Source organism: Panulirus ornatus, chromosome 11 (genome assembly GCF_036320965.1).
Source record: "Panulirus ornatus isolate Po-2019 chromosome 11, ASM3632096v1, whole genome shotgun sequence".
Taxonomy (NCBI): Eukaryota; Metazoa; Arthropoda; class Malacostraca; order Decapoda; family Palinuridae; genus Panulirus; species Panulirus ornatus.
In genome coordinates this window covers 11,552,223-11,576,593 of record NC_092234.1, presented here as the reverse complement: position 1 = coordinate 11,576,593, position 24,371 = coordinate 11,552,223, and the positions used below count along the sequence as shown (strand labels likewise).

Sequence of the window (24,371 nt, the reverse complement as noted above, 5' to 3'; positions counted from 1 at the left end):
ACTGCGGTAACCAGGACTCGAGCCTTTGCGGTCGACTCTCGGGGAGGTGGTAAATGCGTCACCGTCTGGCATGCTAACCACTACGCCACGGGAGTCTCTAGCAACTCAAGCGCATCGTTTGTTAATGGCTACGGGCTAGTTATTCTGACCTCGTAGTTTACTCCTCATTATGAAGTGTGCGCTCTAAGTGAGTGAAGACTGACTTATGAAGTATCTAGATTTACCTGCCGCGTCAACAACATTAGAGGTGGTTATTCTTAACAAATTATCTGAAACTTTAAAGTGTGTAAAAATAAAACATGAAAATAAACATAATGGATTTTCTACAGGTAGAACCCTTACATTGATAATCAGAATGATTTAAATCATATCTTGTACAAAGCCCTGACTTTCTTCAGATAACAAGTGAAATCACTGAAACCTTCTAAATCTCCTGTTCTACACCCACTCGAGTGTATGGAGAAGGGTCAGATTTATTTTCCTTTAGATGCTGAGAATACCACACACTTTTCCCAGACACAGACCACTGTTAATGACACTAGACACTTTCGCAGGGCGAAGGCTTCTCTCCTGCCACTAACTACACATGAGGCAATCCTATGTTTCCGGTGCTCACCCTAGCTAGATTGTGCGAGCTGGGGGAAGAACATGCGGGGGACGCACAACAAGGATACGTCGTCCGAGATGTTTAAGTAAAAAGAATAAAAAAAAAATCTATAATTTCTACCATCACGTTTCCGGCGTCACCCGATACAGAGTTTCCAGCGCGAGCGCCGCGCACTTATATAAAGGCAAGCGGAGTGGTCGCTTCCCTCAAAAGCCGTTCGGCATCCAGCCCGTTACGTAGTTCCTGAACACCCTCTCTGCAGGTACACGCCACTCACCTAGCAACACGCCACTCTCCTAGCAACACGCCACTCTCCTAGCAACAACTCTCGGGAACGGCATTCATATATGCACAACTAGTTCGTCCGGAAACCCGGTATGTTGTTAAATCTATTGGTTATCTACCACTCACTGGTCACTGCGCTAGAATCCGTCAATGTGAAAAGTTCAGTGTTAGTGAAATATGGTATAGCGGTTTGCGTTCCTGGCCGTGACGCACACACAGGCCTAATAGGGACGCGCGCGTGGACTCGAATTCTAGTTGTGGCAGTCGGTCCACAGTCAACCCAGCTGTTCATCCATCCCGAGGGCTTGGTCGACAAAATGGGTACCTGGCTCAGGCTAGGGTATATATATATATATATATATATATATATATATATATATATATATATATATATATATATATATATATATATATCCCTGGGGTATAGGGGAGAAAGAATACTTCCCACATATTCCCCGCGTGTCGTAGAAGGCGACTATGGGTGGCGGAAGCGGGGGAGCTGGAAATCCTCCCCTTCTTGTATTTCAATTTCTAAAAGGGAAAACAGAAGGAGTCAAGCTAGGAGTGCTCACCCTCCTCGAAGGCTCAGATTGGGGTGTCTAAATGTGTGTAGATGTAACCAACATGAGAAGAAAAAAGAAACAGGTAGTATGTTTGAGGAAAGAAATCTGGATATTCTGGCTCTGAGCGAAACGAAGCTCAAGGGTAAAGGAGAAGATTGGTTTGGGAAAGTCTTGGGAGTAAAGTTAGGGGTTGGTGAGAGGACAAGAGCAAAGGAAGAAGTAACACTACACCTGAAGCAGGAGTTTTGGAAGTATGTGATTGAGTGTAAGAAAGTAAATTCTAGATTGATGTGGGTAAAACCGAAAGTGGATGGAGAGAGATGGGTGATTATTGGTGCCTATGCACCTGCTGATGAGAAGAAAGATCATGAGAGGCAAGAGTTTTGGAAGCTGATGAGTGAGTGTGTCAGCAGCTTTGATGCACGAGACCGGGTTATAGTGATGGGTGATTTAGATGCGAAGGTGAGTAATGCGGCAGTTGAGGGTATAATTGGTGTACGTGGGGTATTCAGTGTTGCGAATGGAAATGGCAAAGAGCTTTTGAATTTATGTGCTGAAAAAAAGACTGGTGATTGGGAATACCTGGTTTAATAAGAGAGTTACACATCAGTATACATATGTGAGTAGGAGAGGTGGTCAAAGGGAATTACTGAATTGTGTTAATTGATAGGCGTGTAAAAGAAAGACTTTTGGAAGTTAATGTGCAGAGGGAGGCAGCTAGAGGGATGTCTGATCACTATCCTGTGGAGGCGAAGGTGAAGATTTGTAGAGGTTTTCAAAAAAGAAGAGCGAATGTAGGGAAGAGAGTGGTGAGAGTGAGCTTGGAAAGGAGACTTGTGTGAGGAAGTACCAGGAGAGATTGAGTGTAGAATGGCAAAAGGTGAGAGCAAATGACGTGAAGGGAGTTGGTGAGGAATGGGATGTATTTAGGGAAGCAGTGATGGCATGTGCAAAAGATGCATGTGGCATGATAAAGGTGGGAGGTGGGCAGATAAGAAAGGGTAGTGAGTGGTGGGATGAAAAGCAAACTTGTTAGTGAAAGAGAAGAGAGAGGCGTTTGGACGACACTTGCAAGGAAGGAGTGCAAATGACAGAGAGATGTATTAAAAAAAAGCGGCAGGAGGTCAAGACAAAGGGTGCAGGGATTGAAAAAGAGGGCAAATGAGAGGTTGAGTGACAAAGTATCATTTAACTTTAGGGAGAATAAAAAAATGTTTTGGAAGGAGGTAAATAACGTGCGTAAGAAAAGAGAACAAATGGGAACATCGGTGAAGAGGGCAAGTGAGGAAGTAAAAACCGTAGTGATGAATTGAGGAAATGGAGTGAGTATTTTGAAGGTTTGTTGAATGTATTTGATGAAAGAGTGACAGTTGTAGGGTATTTTGATCGGGGTGGTGTGCAAAGCGAGAGAGTCAGGGAAATTGGTTTGGTTAAGAGAGAAGTAATGAAAGCTTTGCGGGAGATGAAAGCCGGCAAGGCGGTGGGTTTGGTATGCTACTGCAATAGAATTTATCAAGAAAGGGGGTGACCGTGTTGTTGATTGGTTGGTGAAAATATTCAATTTTCGTATGGATCATGGTGAAGTGCCTGAGGATTGGCGGAATGCATGCATAGTGCCATTGTACAAAGGCAAAGGGGATAAAGGTGAGTGTTCAAACCACAGAGGCATAAGTTTGTTGAGTATCCCTGGAAAATTATATGTGAGAGTATTGACTGAGAAGGTGAAGGCATGTACAGAGCATCAGATTGGGGAAGAGCAGCGTGGCTTCAGAAGTGATAGAGGATCTTTGGATCAGGTGTTTCCTTTGAAGAATGTATGTGAGAAATACTAAGAAAAAAAGATGGATTTGTATGTAGCATTTATGGATCTGGAGAAGGCATATGGTAGGGCTGATAGAGATGCTTTGTGGAAGGTCTTAAGAGTATATGGTGTGGGAGGGGTGGGGGTGGGGTGGGGGGGAATGCTACTTCGTGTGTGACTGGGTGGCGACGAGAATGGATGAAGGCAGCAAGTATGAATATGTACATGTGCGTATATGTCTATGTCTGTGTATGTATATGTGTATATACGTTGAAATGTATATGTATGTATATGTGCGTGTATGGGTGTTTATGTCTATACATGTGTATGTGGGCCATTCTTCGTCTGTTTCCTTGCGCGACCTCGCTAACGCGGAAGACGGCGATTAAGTATGATAAATGTAAATACCTATCTATCTACATATATATATATATATATATATATATATATATATATATATATATATATATATATATATATATATATATAGTGTATGTGTGTGTGTGTGTGTGTGTGTGATAACGAAAAACTATAGGTCTCACCAGCAGTACTTCTTTTCAACAGCGGTGCCCCTCTCCTATTCAGCAGAGATGGACGGAAGAGCACAGAAACCACATCAACTCGCCAACTTCGCCAGCAAGAAGGTGGTCTCAGACACCCTCCAACGCCGCACCACGGAGGTAAGACCACCGCCCTACATCGTCCGCCAACCTCACTTCATGTCCGGTTGTCCTAAGACTGCAGCAGATTCCTCTCCACTCACAAATATATACATAATGTATATGGCTTTTTTGAAGTAACTTTAACACTTCCATACACCACAAGAATGCAAGTCATTACTTTCGTTATCACATAAACTGGATACCTTCCAATCTTATAGTGCTTAAAAATACCAATCACGTAAAGCACTCGGCCCGGTCTCTCACCTCCACGTAAACACATAAAGACGTGAACCCTTTCTTTTCATAACCAGTTAAAACTTATTTACAATAGTTGTTTTAACTATTCACATACTTTCACTTCTTTATCACGTGATGAGGTGCAGCTAAGGCGTTAGATCAATATGTGAATTTGTCTGAAAAGTCAAAAGATCTTGACTATGAAAGAAAATGATTGCTAGCTTGCTCGATACTAACCTTTATCCCCTTTGCCTTTGTACAATGGCACTATGCATGCATTCTGCCAAACAGGCACCTCACCATGAGTCATACATACATTAAATATCCTTACCCACCAGTCAACAACGCAGTAACCCCCTTTTTTAATAAATTCCACTGCAATACCATCCAAACCCACTGCCTTGCCAGCTTTCATCTTCCGCAAAGCTTTTACTATCTCTTCTCTGTTTACCAAATCATTCTCCCTAACCCCTCTCACTTCGCACACCACCTCGACTAAAACACCCTATATCTGCCACTCTATTATCAAACACATCCAACAGACCTTCAAAATAATCACTCCATCTCCTTCTCACATCACTACTTGTTATCACCTCCCCATTAACCCCCTTCACCGATGTTCCCATTTCTTCTCTTGTCTTACGCACTTTATTTACCTCCTTCCAAAACATCTTTTTATCCTCCCTAAAATCTAATTATACTCTCTCACCCCAACTCTCATTTGCCCTCTTTTTCACCTCTTGCACCTTTCTCTTGACCTCCTGCCTCTTTCCTTTATACATCTCCCTCTAATTTGCACTATTTCCCTGCAAAACTCGTCCAAATGCCTCTCTCTTCTCTTTCATTAATAATCTTACTTCTTCATATCACCACTCACTACCCTTTCTAATCTGCCCACCTCCCACGCTTCTCATGCCACAAGCATCTTTTGCGCAAGCCATCGCTGCTTCTCTAAATACATCCCATTCCTCCCCCACTCTCACCTTTTTCCATATATATATATATATATATATATATATATATATATATATATATATATATATATATATATATATATATATATATATATATATATATATATATATTCCTATAAGTCCACGGGGAAAATGAAACACGATAAGTTCCCAAGTGCACTTTCGTGTAATAATCACATCATCAGGGGAGATACAAGAAAGAAATATAAGTCAGCTAATATACAACGAAGAGACACAGCTAGGACGCCATTTGGTAAACACCTGGGAGGTACCATGAGGTTCCTCGTCCCGTCCCACGTGTACTCTGTGATCTCACACACCTCAAGTCAGGTGGCCAAGATTAGCGGGCGCTAATTACTTCTCAGGTCCCATGGTCAAGTGACTCGGGGTCAGCCACAAGGTCATGCCTGGGAAAGTTCGTCCACCCATCCTGGGGGCGTCATCAGATATGCAGGGCTGGGCCGTAAGACAGTATGAGGGCCGGACCTTAGGCCTCCTCCAGCAAATCACGTCGGGATGAGGGAGTGACAATCAGCCTTTTTTCCCCAATCAAGGGTGATTGTGGTCATTCCGACCTATCGTAGCCATACGTGGCTGTTCCCGTCTGGCGGTTCCTTCAGATAAAAGGCTCAGACGATAGTCTAGGAGCCAGCGATAGGGACATCCCGTCACCATACACTGGATCCCCAGTCATGTGGGGATCGAGGGAAACGAGACAGCAGACTAGGCAGCTAAAGCAGCTACACGCTTAACTAATATCCAGGTGCATGTTCCAGTGAGCCTGCAACAAATGAAGCACCAGCTACAAAAAGCAGCAAGCTTCGGATCAAAAAGCATCTCCTGGACGCCTACAATGCCGGATCCATGTCAGTCAAGTGGTACATGGTGGCCACGTCATTGGAGCCACCATATAACGACAGAGACATGAGAAGAAATACCCTAGTCAATCTACACCGTCTACGACTTGGGTAACAATGCAGCTGGCAAAGAACTGACGGCGTCATCAAGGACTGCGTCTACTGCTAGGAGCCGTCAACGCGCCCGCTGGAACACTACATGCTGGACTGTCAAGTGACACAAAGTCTCTGCGAAAGAATCCCTGACCTCAGTGAGGAAGACCACGTACTACCAGCGGCCTCACTACTTCAGAGGATTCAAAGAAACCACATGGGACACCTACTACAGACCATAGGGGAATTCCCACCTCCCAGGTGAGAATGAATCAAGGCTAGAAACCAGGGAACGGGCCGCCAACAAGTAAAGGCCCGTGTCGGACCCCGTAGCCACCGCTGCCCTAGATTGTAAGATGCTATACTGTGTCATGTCAGGCCTGAGTGTAACCATGTATCATAACTTGTCATAGAATTGCCCAACGAATTAGTCTACCTCTTATCATATTACTATAGTCAACTTGTCATAAAAGAAAGAGATATAGGCATGTATATGTGCGTGTGTGGACGTGTATGTATATACATGTCTATGTGGGTGGGTCGGGCCATTCTTTCGCGTGTTTCCTTGCACTAACACGGGAGACAGCAACAATGTAAAATGAATAAATAAATTATATATATATATAATATATATATATATATATATATATATATATATATATATATATATATATATATATATATATATATATATATATATATATACATATATATATATATATATATATATATATATATATATATATATATATATTCATTTATTTATCTATCTATCTATCTATATTATTTTCCATTATACTTAGTCGTGTGTTTCCTTGCGAGGTAGCGCAAGGAAACACACGGAAGAGTGGCCCAACCCACCCACATACACATGTATATACATACACGTCCACAAACGCACATATACATGCCTATACATTTCAACGTATAATATATATACATACACAGACATATACATATAATCACATGTACATAATTCATACTTGCTGCCTTTATTCATTCCCGTCGCCACCCCGCCACACATGAAATGATAATCTCTTCCCCCGAATGCGCGCGAGGTAGCACTAGGAAAATACAGCAAAGGCCACATTCGTTCACACTCAGTCTCTAGCTGTCATGTATAATGCACCAAAACCACAGCTCCCTTTCCAAATCCAAGCCCCACAAAACTTTCCATGCTTTACCCCAGACGCTTCACATGCCCTGGTTCAATCCATCGACAGCACGTCGACCCAGGTGTACCACATCGTTCCAATTCACTCTGTTCCTTGCACGCCTTTCATCCACCTGCATGTTCAGGCTCCGATCGCTCAAAATCTTTTTCACTCGATCTTTCCACCTCCAATTTGGTCTCACACTTCTCCTCGTTCCCTCTCACCTGTCACTTGCACTATTTCCCTGCAAAAATCTTCCAAATGCCTCTCTCTTCTCTTACACTAACAATCTTACTTCTTCATTCCACCACTCACTACCCTTTCTCATCTGCCCACCTCCCATGCTTCTCATGCCACAAGCATCTTTTGCGCAAGCCATCACTGCTTCCCTATATAAATCCCATTCCTCCCCACTCCCCTTACGTCCTTTGCTCTCGCCTTTTTCCATTCTGCACTCAGTCTCTCCTGTTACTGCGTCACACAACTCTCCTTCCCAAGCTCACTTACTCTCACCTCTCTCTTTGCCCCAACATTTTCTCTTCTTTTCTGGCTACAAATCCTCACCTTCGCCTCCACAAGATGATGATCAGACATCCCTCCAGTTGCACCTCTCAGCACATTAACATCCAAAAGTCTCTCTTTCACGCGCCTATCAATTAACACGTAATCCAGTAATGCTCTCTGGCCATCTCTCCTTCTTATATACGTATACTTATGTATATCTCTCTTTTTAAACCAGGTATTCACAATCACCAGTCCATTTTCAGCACACAAATCTAGAAGCTCTTCACCATTTTCATTTACATCACTGAATACCCCATGTACACCAATTATTCTCTCAACTGCCACATTACTCACCATTGCATTCAAATCACCTATCATTGTAACCCTGTCTCGTGCATCAAAACTGCTAACACACTCGCTCAACTACTCCCAAAACACTTGCCTCTCATGATCTTTCTTCTCATGCCCAGGTGCATATGCACCACTAATCACCCATCTCTCTCCATCCACTTTCACTTTTACCTACATCAATCTAGAGTTTACTTTCTTACACTCCATTAAATACTCCCACAACTCCTGTTTAAGGAGTAATGCTACTCCATCCTTTGCTCTTGTACTCTCACCAACCCCTGACCTTACTCCCAAAACATTCCCAAACCATTCTTCCTCTTTACTCTTGAGGTTCGTTTCACTCAGAGCCAAAACATCCAGGTTCCTCTCCTCAAACATACTACCTATCTTCTTTTTTCTCATCTTGGTTACATCCACACACATTTAGACACCCAAATCTGAGATTTCGAGGAGGATGAGCACTCGCCGCGTGACTCCTTCTGTTTCCACTTTTAGAAAGTTAAAATACAAGAAGGGGAGGGTTTCCAGCCCCCCCCCCCTCCCTTTAGTCGCCTTTACGACATGCGGGGAAAGCGTGGGAAGTATTCTTTCTCCCTTATATTAATCATTCCTGGCTCGCACACCCAATACCTTTCACCGTTTTCTCTGCAGCGTGGAGAGTGCACGGAGAACGTCTGCAACGGGTCGATGATGAACATCAGGAGAGTTGGCTCTGCCCCACGGAGTGTCTCCGAGGTCCTGGCTCAGGCCAAGCCCTTCTTGGACGAGTACTACGCTTCCATTAAAGGGTCAGTGTGCGGCGAGAGTACATGTGATGTTACATATCAAATGTTCACCCAGGCTTTCGATCGTTTCATATGGGTTCATCATCTCATACCAGCAACAGTATCTTCGTCTATCGTCATTCAAAGGCGTCTTCCAGTATGCTTAAATGTGGTTTTCATCTCTACGGTGTCCTTGTTGTGGTTAACGCGGTTTTCATCCGGTATCCTTGTTGTGGTTAACGTGGTTTTCATCTCTACGGTGTCCTTGTTGTGGTTAACGCGGTTTTCATCTCTACGGTGTCCTTGTTGTGGTTAACGTGGTTTTCATCTCTACGGTGTCCTTGTTGTGGTTAACGTGGTTTTCATCTCTACGGTGTCCTTGTTCTGGTTAACGTGGTTTGTTTTCATCTTCTTCTTATGGTTGAACTAGAGGCTGTTATCCTGTATTGGAGACTGTTACCTTAATGTAAGTTGTCTTGGATGTTATCATCGCTACCCTGGAGACTGCTATCCTAGTTCTAGTTGTCCTGTTGTCCTGGAGGCTGTTCTCCTGGAGTCTGTTGTCCTGGAGTCTGTTGTCCTGGAGGCTGTTGTCCTGGGGTCTGTTGTCCTTGTCTTGGAGACTGTTATTCTACTCCAGTTTGCACTGAAGGCAGTTATCATACTCATAGCGTTGCCTTTTAGGCAGTTATCCTCGCCTTCTTGTTGACCTGGAAACTGTCATAATCGTCCTCTTGGCTGTTGTGGAACCTATTAGCCTCGTCATCTGGTGCTCTTACAAGATGTTTACATTCTTTCTCTTCCCCGTCATGATTATCATCATCATCATCATCATCATCATCAATACTACCACTTTACTGTCGTAATCATTATAATTATCATTACTATTATCATAAGGATAATAATAATAATGATAACAATAATAATAATAGTAATGACTATGATAATTATTACTGTTATTATCATTATCATCATTATTATTATCATTAGGGAGCGGGGGGAGGGGGGGGCTGGAAATCCTCCCCTCCCGTTTTTAATTTTCCAAAATAAGGATTAGAGAAGGAGGCCAAGTGAGGATTTTCCCTCTAAGGCTCAGTCCTCTGTTCTTAACGCTACCTCGCTAACGCGGGAAATGGCGAGTATGCATGGAAAAAAAAATCATTATCACTATTATCATCAGTATCATAATCATTATTATCATTATCATCATATCATTATTATCATTATTATCATTGTCGTCCTTATCATCATTACCCTTTGTGCAGCATCGCTAGAAGACCTTGTGGCGTGTGTGTTTAAGAAGGTAGGGTAAGAGGGCTGATCTCGGTGGTGGGGTTACAGGTGCGGGAGCCCGGAGCACCTGGCCAGGTGGCGGGAGGTGGAAATGGGCATCAAGGCGCGCGGCACCTACCACCTCACCACGCAGGAGCTCGAGTACGGCGCCAAGCTCGCCTGGAGGAACGCCCCACGCTGCATCGGCAGGATACAGTGGACCAGGCTACAGGTACTGTACGAAGGGAGGGTAAAGGGGGGCGGGGTTGTGGCTCAGAGAGAGAGAGAGAGAGAGAGAGAGAGAGAGAGAGAGAGAGAGAGAGAGAGAGAGAGAGAGAGAATGAATGTGTGTGTGTGTGTGTGTGTGTGTGTGTGTGTGTGTGTGTGTGTGTGTGTGTGTGTGTGAAACATACAAACAGGTTTAATCGGAACAGCATCTATTTCAATTTTCAATTCAAGGACCAAGTAGAACAGTTCTCCAACTATGTCAATGCTCATCACCTAAATGTCAAATTACTTGTGACACACACACACACACACACACCCACACACAAATTCATACGCAACAGATTAAAATGTAATACATCATCAACGCACATGATTTTAGGATCTTTTAGGATCTACAGATTCAGCACTTTCAGCTCTATCGAGCTTGCTGTAAATATCTAATCCCCGCGAACATATAGTTACTTTGTTGAATTACCCACGTCCATTTTCTGTGATATCACACAACCCCAGACATCCATTCTCGAACGAAAAATTGTAAACAAACTCTCGTACCTTCTTGATGGAAAGGCATGGTCGACCTTTCCAGATAACTTACGTTCTAGTCCTTGAATATATCAAGTTCCAATTCTTCACAATTATTGCATGCTTCTTACTTGTAGGTTTCATAAGTATTTCATTGTACATACTGAGTTACAGCGATGGTGGGTTTAATAATCCACTAAAGAAAAAAAAAAAAGTGCGAATTGAAAGGAAATGAAAGATTATGGTCCGAATAACCCTGGATTTACCATGGACCCTAAAAACCCTTGTATTTCTCACTGTCCTTTAATATTACATGTTATTATGCACCACCGAGAAGCTTAATCTACGTCCTCTTGCGCAGCTGTTCGATGCTCGCGATGTGGTAACGCCTCAAGACATGTTTGACGCCCTCTGTCGGCACATCGAGTACGCTACCAACGACGGAAACATCAGGTCAGGGCTTTCCTCCATCTCTCTCTCTCACTACCAACATCAGCTCTCTCTCTCTCTCTCTCTCTCTCTCTCTCTCTCTCTCTCTCTCTCTCTCTCTCTCTCTCCCTACCTACCTACCTCTTCATCATGCATCGCCACTCACCAACTGGCACAGTTGCCAGCTTTAGATTTCTTTTCATTGTATCCAGGTCTTGTACGGTCACACATGTTTTCCTTCACACTGAGCTCATGTTTTGTGGATGTCATCATATTTACATGACATGCATGATGAATATGGTGATAATATCAGTCAAGAAAAATAACAATATTCGTAGTAATAAAAGGACGACATTATTACAGACAATGCTCATGATGATAGTTACAAAAAATACAGGTAATCGAGTAATAATGACAATAAAGATGAATACTAATCATTACAATAAGCAGTAACACACACACACACACACACACATACACATATATATATATATATATATATATATATATATATATATATATATATATATATATATATATATATATATGTATATATATATATATATATATATATATATATATATATATATATATATATATATATATATATATATATATATTGGAAAGGATCACAATTTTGCGCGTTCTCAAGATATTCCTATGAGTCCACGGGGAAAATGAAACACGAAAGTTCCCGAGTGCCCTTTCGTGTAATAATCACATCATCAGGAGAGACACAAGAGAGAAATATATAAGTCAGTTGATATACATCGAAGAGACGAAGCTAGGACGCCATTTGGTAAACATGTTTACCAAATGGCGTCCTATATAGAGGTAGAGGATGTGTGGATCAGGTGTTTGCTTTAAAGAATGTATGTGAGAAATACTTAGAAAAGCAAATGGATTTGTATGTAGCATTTATGGATCTGGAGAAGGCATATGATAGAGTTGATAGAGATGCTCTGTGGAAGGTATTAAGAATATATGGTGTGGGAGGCAAGTTGTTAGAAGCAGTGAAAAGTTTTTATCGAGGATGTAAGGCATGTGTACGTGTAGGAAGAGAGGAAAGTGATTGGTTCTCAGTGAATGTAGGTTTGCGGCAGGGGTGTGTGATGTCTCCATGGTTGTTTAATTTGTTTATGGATGGGGTTGTTAGAGAGGTGAATGCAAGAGTTTTGGAAAGAGGGGCAAGTATGAAGTCTGTTGTGGATGAGAGAGCTTGGGAAGTGAGTCAGTTGTTGTTCGCTGATGATACAGCGCTGGTGGCTGATTCATGTGAGAAACTGCAGAAGCTGGTGACTGAGTTTGGTAAAGTGTGTGAAAGAAGAAAGTTAAGAGTAAATGTGAATAAGAGCAAGGTTATTAGGTACAGTAGGGTTGAGGGTCAAGTCAAATGGGAGGTAAGTATGAATGGAGAAAAACTGGAGGAAGTAAAGTGTTTTAGATATCTTGGAGTGGATCTGGCAGCGGATGGAACCATGGAAGCGGAAGTGAATCATAGGGTGGGGGAGGGGGCGAAAATCCTGGGAGCCTTGAAGAATGTGTGGAAGTCGAGAACATTATCTCGGAAAGCAAAAATGGGTATGTTTGAAGGAATAGTGGTTCCAACAATGTTGTATGGTTGCGAGGCGTGGGCTATGGAGAGTTGTGCGCAGGAGGGTGGACGTGCTGGAAATGAGATGTTTGAGGACAATGTGTGGTGTGAGGTGGTTTGATCGAGTAAGTAATGTAAGGTTAAGAGAGATGTGTGGAAATAAAAAGAGTGTGGTTGAGAGAGCAGAAGAGGGTGTTTTGAAATGGTTTGGGCACATGGAGAGAATGAGTAAGGAAAGATTGACCAAGAGGATATATGTGTCGGAGGTGGAGGGAACGAGGAGAAGTGGGAGACCAAATTGGAGGTGGAAAGATGGAGTGAAAAAGATTTTGTGTGATCGGGCCCTGAACATGCAGGAGGGTGAAAGGCGGGCAAGGAATAGAGTGAATTGGATTGATGTGGTATACCGGGGTTGACGTGCTGTCAGTGGATTGAATCAGGGCATGTGAAGCGTCTGGGGTAAACCATGGAAAGTTGTGTGGGGCCTGGATGTGGAAAGGGAGCTGTGGTTTCGGGCATTCTTGCATGACAGCTAGAGACTGAGTGTGAACGAATGGGGCCTTTGTTGTCTTTTCCTAGCGCTACCTCGCACACATGAGGGGGGAGGGGAATGGTATTCCATGTGTGGCGAGGTGGCGATGGGAATGAATAAAGGCAGACAGTGTGAATTGTGTGCATGGGTATATATGTATGTGTCTGTGTGTGTATATATATGTGTACATTGAGATGTATAGGTATGTATATTTGCGTGTGTGGACGTGTATGTATGTACATTGTGTATGGGGGTGGGTTGGGCCATTTCTTTCGTCTGTTTCCTTGCGCTACCTCGCAAACGCGGGAGACAGCGACAAAGCAAATTAAATTAAATATATATATATATATATATATATATATATATATATATATATATATATATATATATATATATATATACATGCATTCACTTATTTAGTTGTATTGAGCATTATTATGCATGGTTGTATCTAGTGGAGTGTGACTTATAGATGATAATGAAATACAGAAGTTTTTTAAGCCCTTCAGAAAGGAAATGGCATACTCTCTAAAGGCACAAAGCCCTGCTGTGAGATATACAGCCAGTTACATTGAAGCAGATTACAGTTACATAACTACACATATTGAAGACAACAAATAGAATCTTGACTGCAACTCCAGCCGAGACGAAGTATACACTCAAAACCCAAAGAAAGGTACCCAAGCTTGGATTAATGCTGGTAGGTCTAGGAGGCAACAATGGTACAACAGTCACAGCTGCAATATTAGCAAACAAGCACAAACTATCATGGAATACAAAAGATGGTGTTAAGAATGCAAATTATCTAGGCTCTATAACTCAAGTAGGTTCTACATATTTAGGAAATGGACCACAAAAGAAGTTTATGTACCCTTGATATATTTGCTGCCGATCGTAGACCCAAATGACATTGTGGTTGATGGTTGGGATATTTCATCGCTTAATCTAGATGATGCAATGGAACGTGCCAGAGTACTTGATTATAACCTGCAAGATCAGTTAAAACCTCGTATGACAACGCTGAAACCGCGCCCTTCAGTATATTTCCCAGATTTCACAGCGGCCAATCAAGTAGATCGTGCAGACAATGTTATGAGAGGCACAAAGAAAGAAATTCTGGATATGATTAGGAAGGATATAAAAGATTTCAAAGAAACTAGCAAAGTAGATAAAGTCATTGTGCTATGGACAGCAAATACTGAAAGATTTAGTAACATCATACCAGAAATAAATGGCACTGCAGAAAACTTGCTGAAGAGTATGAAGAACAGTGAGAGTGAGATTTCACCATCTACTCTGTCTGCAGTGGCTAGTATTCTAGAAGGAGTAACTTATATCAATGGTTCTCCACAAAACAAGTACTTTTGTGCCAGGATGTATTGAGCTGGCTGAGCAGAAGCAAGTCTTTATTGCTGGTGATGACTTTAAATCAGGTCAAACAAAACTGAAGTCCGTCCTGGTGGACTATCTGATCAGTGCAGGAATCAAACCGAAGTCAATTGTCAGCTATAATCACCTTGAAAATAATGATGGAAAGAATCTCAGTGCTCCAGAGACTTTCAGATCAAAAGAGATCTCAAAAAGCAGTGTTTTAGATGACATGGTAGACTCTGATAACATACTGTATCCTGATGGCAATGGTCCAGACCACTGTGTTGTGATAAAGTATGTAACTCACGTGGGTGACGGCAAACGTGCTATGGATGAGTATACATCTGAAATCATGATGGGTGGATCAAATACTCTCATTATCCACATGTGAAGATTCTCTGCTTGCTAGTCCTCTGGTCATTGACCTTGTTGTACTTGCAGGACTGTGTGAAAGAATTCAGTGCAAGACTGAACATGAATCCAGTTTTGAAAAATTTAACTCAGTGTTGTCAATTCTTAGCTACCTGTGCAAAGCACCACTTGTACCATGTGGTACTCCTGTTATAAATTTCTTATTCCGCCAGCGCAGTTGTATAGAAAATATACTCCGTGCTTGTATTGGACTAGCACCAGTAAATCACATGCTTCTAGAATATAAGCATGCTTATAGTGATAAAAGAATTTATAGACCTGTTGTTACGGTGAAGAAAGCAACTGATATTGATAAAACAAATATGGTGATTTCATCATATCCCTGTCTTTAGTCAGAAGAAATTGAGAAGTAAATAGTCACATAATTCTGTAGATATCCCTGGGGATAGGGGAGAAAGAATACTTCCCACGTATTCCTTGCGTGTCGTAGAGGGCGACTAAAAGGGGAGGGAGCGGGGGGCTGGAAATCCTCCCCTCTCTTTTTTTTTTTTTTAATTTTCCAAAAGAGGGAACAGAGAAGGGGGCCAGGTGAGGATATTCCCCCAAAGGCCCAGTCCTCTGTTCTTAACGCTACCTCGCTAACGCGGGAAATGGTGAATAGTTTGAAAAAAAAAAAAAAAAAAAAAAAATATATATATATATATATATATATATATATATATATATATATATATATATATATATATATATATATATATATATATACAGACAATGCTCATCATGACAGTTACAAAAAATACAGGTAATCGAGTAATAATGACAATAAAGATGAGAACTAATCATTACAACACACACACACACACACACACATATATATATATATATATATATATATATATATATATATATATATATATATATATATATATTGTAACAATGATACTGGTGATAATTCTTGATGATGATGCTTGGGGACGATATGACGGGTGTGACCAGTACAAAGACGGGACGACTCCCTCCCAATTTCTAAAGTTTCACCGCAACTTTACCGTCGGGTCACCTTGCCTTAAACCCTTACTACAGTCCACGCTTAACCAGGCTGGATCATAATCTCAACCTAGAAGAAAAAATCATTTGCAATGCTCCCTACTGCGCGTGACAGTACGGGTTCTCGTCCGCTGGCTCTTGCGTAGGGCCAACACACCCTCCCTCGCCACAACTACCCTCACCCTCCCTGCCTGTCACACACTCACACCCTCACCACCACTACCCTCTCCCTCCCTGCCTGCCATACACTTCCTCACTACCACCACCCTCTCCTTCTCTGGCCGCAATAAAACCCCCCCTCTCCACCACCACCACCACTCGCTCCAAACACATGCCACCAAACCCTGAACGGCGGATGGCATTGTTCAGTGGTATGCACGTATAACCCCGCCACTTTCCCTATCCATACCTCCCAACTTGCTAACACAATCTTCTCGCTCTACACAAATATTTCTCAGATCACATTTCATCCTAATAGCTAGCAACATCCATCCTAACCAAGGGAATAGATGAATTATTGACAACTGGACATTTGAGGTTAGTCCTCGTGCGTCTGGCAACTTCCCCTCCGTGACTACAAACTGACAGACAGATTCCCCTTTCATGGTAATGATAACCGACAGAAACGAACCCTATCGTACAGGTCAACCATCACAGTATTCCCAGAGAGAAGATTTGGAAAGCGAGACTTCCGAGTGTGGAACCAGCAGCTCATCAGCTACGCTGGCTACGAAAACCCCGACGGCTCTGTCACCGGCGACCCGGCCTACGTCAAGTTCACGCAGGTTCGAACCGATCTGACTCGTTGATCTCAAGTGGATTAGGACAATGACTGATAACGTCCGTATCTATAAATTAGTTCTCTGTATATCTAAATGAGGTAGATGAAGTAGTGATGCTTAAAGACTGCTTATCTTAAATGATTACACAACCTATTCATTGCTAAAGAAAGAGGGTGTTCCAGCTCACAAGATAAAGATGTATATGAGGAGACAACTTCACGTCTCGGGAGTGTTTTTAACCTAGACTAGAGCACAACGGTGCGATCCCTGGGTAGGATGGTCTGGCCTTTGACCTGACCCTTAAGGCTCAGTTTGAAGGCCAGGTCCATGATATCCTTGGGTCATATGGTCGTGGTAGAGAGACTCTTATCGTATGTGTCTGATGATGACGACTATCGCGTGTGGTGCAGATGTGCGAGGACATGGGCTGGCGCGGGTCGCGGGGCAGGTTCGACGTCCTGCCTCTGGTGCTGTCCGCCGCTATCGGCGACCCACAGTGGTTCCAAATACCCGATGAGCTTGTGCTGCGGGTCTCCCTCCAACACCCACAGTAAGTACGATATGGTGTGTTTCCAACGAGTGCTTAAGTGTGTCTCAATCACTCAGAGTGCCTTCATGTCCCTCAATCACACAGGAGCTAGAATGAGTGTGGTGGTGCTTGAGGACGCACTCAACCCTTCTTGGCGAGTGTGGGAGTGATGGGCTTGCCTGTGCATCACAACGAGAGAAAGTGTGTTGGTGCTCCGGATAATTCTCCACCAAAAAAAATAAGAGTGCGTGTGAGGGTGTCGAAATTTCTCATCTGTCCATTGGAGTGAGAGTGATTATGATGCAGGTGGCTCTCCCATATAGTGTGCGATGGATCCCACTGCATTAGCACTTCCAAAAGTCTGATCGAGTAGGAGGTGCCAGCAAACCCTCTAAAGTGTGGTGAGGCCACAGATACACACACGGCACCAACTAGAGAATGGGAAGGTCTGCAAGTACCCGAACTCCACGAGGAGGTTCTTTGACATCTCTCTTAATCACTCAGAGCGAATGTGTTGAAACCTTCACTGCACACACTTCGACACCCAATGCGAGTGTTTCTAAACGGTAAGAACCCCTTACATCATATGAGCTGGGACTACCACAAATGGTCTTTGGAACTGTAGCTTTGAGGTGACAACCCTGTGTGACAGGTACGAGTGGTTCAAGGAGCTGGGGTTGGAGTGGTTCGCCCTCCCAGCCGTCTCGTCCATGCTCTTCGACTGTGGAGGGGTGGAGTTCCCGGCCGCGCCCTTCAACGGCTGGTACATGTCTTCAGAGATCGCCTGTCGTGACCTGTGCGACACCCAGCGATATAACATCCTCCAGGTGGGTGACACGTACAAACTTGTCCTGCATATGCTGACGCCTTTAAGCACGATAATCTGACCCCGTTCAGCATAATGTCTTCATTCTGACAGAATTCCATAACAAAAAAGCCTTTAATACGACATTTTTAATATGACTCTTGTGCCCACTTCGGTACGATGACTTATATACCTTGAATACTAGTGCATGGTGATTCGACTCCAGATGTTTGATATCTCAATCACTTTAATTCGACCATTTCATCCCTCTAGTCCAAAGAGACTCCTTGCCATGCGCCAACTTGTTTCTCATGATCTAAGATGAAAACAGTTTTCTGCTCTCTGTATCTGAATCCAGGGTTTCATTACTAAGCAAATCCTGCATCGAGCACAGATTCGCCACGGGATTCAGATGCAGGAACCTCCCTTGAAGGGTCGTGGGCGTCCCTCAGTCACCTTAGAATCACAGGGAAGTCAGAACACGAACTCGGCTCTCTCTTAGGTAGCGCCTACCTTCACTAACACTGACGCACTTATTTCCAAGGTAACCTACCTTCATTAACACTAACACACTTCCGAGGTAACCTACCTTCACTAATACTAATACACTTATTTCCGAAGTAACCTACCTTGACTATCACTAACACACTTATTTCCGAGGTAACCTATCTTCATTAACATTAACACTTATTTCCGAGGTAACCTACCTTCACTAACATTAACACTTATTTCCGAGATAACCTACCTTCACTAACATTAACACTTATTTCCGAGGTAACCTACCTCCACTGACACTAACACACTTCCGAAATAATCTCCAAATCTCTAAATATTCTTGCACCTTGCAAGAAGACCAAAGATTAGTCCACTGTCTTCATGGTCAACGGAATGAATAGTCAAGTGAGAGGTCTGTTCAGTGAAAGTTACTTTTGATGTCATAGGTTGAAAGGCAACCCAGAGGAAAGAAATTAATCATTCATGAAGGCACACCTAGTCCCCATAATGATTATCCATTCGACGGAATGGCCAGCCCTTGGCCCTCGTTGAACTACAAGTTCATATAAAAGAACACATATGTTTTACAGTACACAAATAAAATAACCTTACGGTCTTCCATCAAAAAGATGAACAAGAATAATTTTTTTTTTTACATCATTCACGTGAGGTCATTGCAACTTTCTAAAGACGTAAACTAGATCACATCACTAATGTCCAAGTAAGCATTATATGCGACCCGCTATGTAAGCTCTCAGCGCTTCATGAATGATTAATTTCTTTCCTCTGGGTTACCTTTCAACCTATGTCATCAATTCAAAGTATCTGGGAGGTCTTAATTTTTTCTCCTCTCTCTTCCTTAAAGTTGGTGGCGGAGATGATGGATCTGGACACTGGCTCCAATATAACCCTCTGGAAAGATAAGGTTGCCCTTGAGATCAACACTGCCGTCCTACATTCCTTCCAGGTGAGTAGCCGCAGGTCCTCCTATCTTTCCAGTAGCGGCAGATCCTGCAATCCTTCCAGTATTGGCAGGTCCTCCTATCCTTCTAGTAGTGGCAGGTCTTGCTATCCTTCCAGCAGCGGCAGGTCCTGCTATCCATCCAGCAGCGGCAGGTTCTGCTATCCTTCCAGCAGCGGCAGATCCTGCAATCCATCCAGTACTGGCAGGTCCTCCTATCCTTCTAGTAGTGGCAGGTATTGCTATCCTTTCATAAGTGGTAGGTCCTGCCATCCTTCCAGCAACGCCAGGTCCTGCCATCCTTCCAGCAGCGGCAGGTCCTGCCATCCTTCCAGCAGCGGCAGGTCCTGCTATCCTTCCAGCAGCGACAAGTCCTGCTATCCTTCCAGCAGCGGCAGGTCCTGCTATCCTTCCAGTAGCGGCAGGTCCTGCCATCCTTCCAGCAGCGACAGGTCCTGCCATCCTTCCAGCAGCGACAGGTCCTATCATCCTTCCAGCAGCGACAGGTCCTGCTATCCTTCCAGCAGCGGCAGGTCCTGCTAGTGGTGGCATGTCGTGCTAGCATTCCAGGTGTGTCAAACCCTAGAGTCCAGCTGGCTGCAGGAAGATCACCAGATATTCACACTAGACCCAAGGAACAAGCTACAATTAAAACATGACTTTAAGGCCATGCTACAGGTTTCATGTGACACTAGGAACAAGCTACAGGTGCCATATGACACGTTATGTTGCAATCTTCTCGCTAGAACTTTCATGACTGTGTTGAAGGGAGAAGTAAGACAAACAGGATGTTAAATGGACCTACGACAAGGCTGGCTCTGAGGATGACCCTGGTATAAGTGCTCTGTGGCATGATGACTACGAGCAATTTTAGAAAAGTGGGAATAGACACCAGGACAATTGAAACGTCCCCTCCAGGCAAGAACAAAGAAAAACCCACACGAGCTGTGTGTGAGCATGTTCGAAGATGAATTCTTGTTGTGACAATCATAACAAACTTTCATCCATCATAACGTCTTGATTAGAAACAGACCACGAACCAGTCAAAACGTATCAACATTATAATCTAAACTTGGTATTCATAAACATCCCCAAAAGATAAAACCACGCAAAAATGAAAAAAAAAAAAGCACAATTATTACGTTTACCAAAGCGACAGATCAGAAGAAAATAAAATCACCGGAAAGACAGGTATGGTAAAACAATCGATAAATCACAAGCTTTTTGACCCATTTAAAGATGATACCATACCTATGGATATGCTCACCTGCAGAGACCCGGTTATGAATGTAACTTTATACACGACACCAAGATGAATTGTACTTACTGGTAGACCTGTAAATGCTTGGCACTGTAAATGCTCAGACACAGCAACAACTGTAAGTAGGACAGACTCTAGCCAAACTGGTGGAATTCGGTGCAGTCCATCATACGGAACCTCCTCACTTTACTATCTATACGACTGGAAACAACATAAGAAAATCGGATGTTATTCTCTCCAACAGTCTTGTTAATTTTCCACACTGCTGGATGCCCAGTGTTGTCAGCACAACGACACTAGAGTGATAAGACGATGTGAAAATGAATAAATCACAGCCTATTCAAACCAATGGCTTCACCACAATGCACCGTTGGTCACACAAACTTGACTCCCACCACTGAAACTGTAGTCAAACCATTATAAAAAGACTGGAAAAAAAAAACAAAGTACCAATTCCAAAGCAAGATCAGTAAAGCGAATACAATGCAGACTACCAGACAACATGATACCGAACACTTTTGGTCATCTACGATGTAGTACAGGTCACCGAAATCTTCCCCAGCAGATGTAAAGAACAGTATCATTTATCCCCACAAAACACCCGGGGTAGTAGCACGCAACAGACCTATCTAACACCTGGAAACACAACTAAAACTTCGATACAAAAAAATAACACACGACTACGTTCCCATCCGGAGAACAATCCGATAAGCATTACGGATTCAGATCTTGGAAGGGCAGAACAACAGCAGCAGTAGCTCGTCCCCACGAAGAGATAACCATCGTAATGGACATGTCACATCCATGTCAGCGGCACCATCTTTACAGCCGTATCTATTTGACCTTCAAAATTTCCGTCAATACATTAACGGGCACTAAGATGATAATGACATTTAATCAGAAATTCCCTTAAAAACATAAGCAATTTATCTTAAATTACCTTAGAATAAACAAAGATATAGATGAATCAGGCAATAAGAAATGTGGACCGACATATTGACATTTCTGCTAAAATGCTAAAAGTAAAAGTATAGCCAAGTTTGGCATAATTCTGACCATTCGGTTTTCTGTGATAGAGGAATGTAAGAGAATGGTAAAGCAGTAACTTCTGTTTTTATTTCAATACTAGGAAAACGTAGATAATTCTATTTCTAGCTTTCTGCTAATTCTTAGGGCTACTGGTCGTGCATTAGGATATTCTATGGTAATTACAACGCATTAAATGTTTTCCATTTCAGAATGTTATTAACTATTTATGGTAAGTTACAATAAGAAAAACATTGAAAAGGGTAGTACGTCGCTCATCAGAAATTACACAGCTAAAACGTGAGCCAAATACGTGGTAAGAGTGGAAGTGATCTTTGAAATATATTTACCAACCTAAAAAGGTTCATGTTAAAGGCTTTGTGGAAGGTGGCTATTGCCTGACACCGACGTACTTCCTGGCAGTTGATAAGGCCTAAATTTAGCTCAGCCAACCAAACACCGCTCACACACACAGCGCAGATGGTCTTGGACACAAAGGCACTTGTACTACCTAATGATCACACGTAAAGTTCATATTCTAGTGGGAAACATCAAGAGTAGTTCGCATGTGCCATCATTAACTTAGAAAACAGGATCAGGACTGGCCTGGTAAAGTGGGAATGCAGGCTAAGGATTAACTTTTATATGTAAGAGACAGATTTTGGATCAGCCTATCTTTGCACACAAGTTTGGGAATGGCTTGATAAACTGGAGGCAGAGACACAAGTGGTGTAATAAACTAGGAGCAAAGAAAAGGGGACAATTTTTTTTCTTTTTTTTTTATAGAGAGACGCAGGTTAAGGACTGGCGAGATAAACTTGAAATCCAGTTTTGGAGTTCGTGTGAGTGAACTCGCAACACAGCCTTGGAACCAATCAAGTAAAATGTGACTGAGATCAACAGTAGTTTAATGAACTGGGTACGCACGTCTGCTTGTGACCTATCTATCTGGGTCGAGGGATGAGCACTATACTATAAGAGAAATAGCGCACCGATTATATCTATCTGGAACGAGGGTTGAACACTATACAATAACAAAAATGGGTCATCGTTGATATAAACACCCAGTCCAAATCTAAAGTTTCGCCAGGGATTTCGGTCTTTGGCAAAACGCGTAAATACCAATTCCTCGGTCATTTCTTTGTGTGTGTGTGTGTGTGTGTGTGTGTGTGTGTGTGTGTGTGTGTGTGTGTGTGTGTGTGTGGGTCACTGTCAGGGAAACGACCTGACTGTATATTCTGTATGGTGCAGGAGGCCAAGGTGACGCTGGTAGACCATCACACAGCGGCCAAGTCCTTCATACAATTCATGGAGAACGAGCACCGCCAGCGGGGCGGGTGCCCGGCAGACTGGGTGTGGATAGTCCCGCCCATCTCGAGCTCCCTCACGCCTGTCTTCCACCAGGAGATGTCGCTTTACTACCTCAAGCCCGCCTATGAGTACCAGGAGCCCGCCTGGCTTACACACGCCCGACAGACGAAGGCGCTACTGGGAAAAGATGACGACGCCCACCGGATCAAGAGGATCTTCAGGAAAGTTATCATGTGAGTCTCTCTCTAACATTAAATGTGGCATTATGAACCATAACACACCTTCATATGCCGGGAAGATTAACCCCTAAACAACCATTCTTGTTAACTTCTTTTAACTATTACTAGATAGTTTACAAATGCCCAGGCTACAGATTTATCTAAATCATACTCACATCTTATTACAGATGTTACGAGAAATACAGCAACCATACCTTACAGTCTTAAACTGGCAAGAAGGAACCACAATTCCAATTTATCTTCTACCTAACCATTTCTCCCACCTTAAAGAATTGACGCCAGGGGCAAATGAACTGCCTCATTTGCACACATCCACTCCCAAGCTGATCATTTATAATGTACCACAACCAAGGCGTGTTATCCACAACCATGTCTCTTGAACTTATTCCATGGTTTACCATGATCGCTTCAAAAGGCTTGGTTTAGCCCAAGGATAACGTCGTCCCCCATATGCCACATTGGTCAAATAAATTATGTCCAGTGCACGCTTCTCACCCTTTTGGATGCTTGGGCCACGATATATCAGCGCATCTCTCATTTTATCATCCTATTTCTTTCTCAGGCTTTCCCTTCCCTTTTGACATAAAGAACCTCCTTTATTCAGCCTTTTTTCCGCTCATCTCCCTACGTCTAAACCATTTCAGCACAATCTGGTCAGGTCTCTCATTCACAGTGAGGTTGCTAGCTCGCCTCTCTCTTACACTGTCATCCTCACATGATCAACTCTCCTTAACCACGCATCA

At 42.9% G+C, this 24,371-nt stretch overlaps 1 protein-coding gene and 1 pseudogene across 1 annotated transcript in view; both read left to right on the top strand.

The window, feature by feature from the left end:
- Window positions 1–838: 838 nt before the first annotated feature.
- The window catches only part of LOC139751278 (nitric oxide synthase-like protein), a 55,109-nt gene continuing 31,576 nt past the window's right edge, over window positions 839–24,371 (top strand). Inside the window, exons 1-10 of the mRNA XM_071666591.1 lie at window positions 839–982; window positions 3,821–3,936; window positions 8,740–8,876; window positions 10,194–10,356; window positions 11,236–11,327; window positions 16,863–17,004; window positions 17,412–17,551; window positions 18,183–18,357; window positions 19,696–19,797; window positions 23,330–23,622. Coding sequence (XP_071522692.1) covers window positions 3,847–3,936; window positions 8,740–8,876; window positions 10,194–10,356; window positions 11,236–11,327; window positions 16,863–17,004; window positions 17,412–17,551; window positions 18,183–18,357; window positions 19,696–19,797; window positions 23,330–23,622 — 1,334 coding nt within the window. The 5' untranslated portion in view covers window positions 839–982; window positions 3,821–3,846. The remainder of the gene's footprint in view (window positions 983–3,820; window positions 3,937–8,739; window positions 8,877–10,193; window positions 10,357–11,235; window positions 11,328–16,862; window positions 17,005–17,411; window positions 17,552–18,182; window positions 18,358–19,695; window positions 19,798–23,329; window positions 23,623–24,371) is intronic.
- On the top strand, window positions 13,943–15,618 carry LOC139751092 (inositol-3-phosphate synthase 1-A-like; annotated as a pseudogene).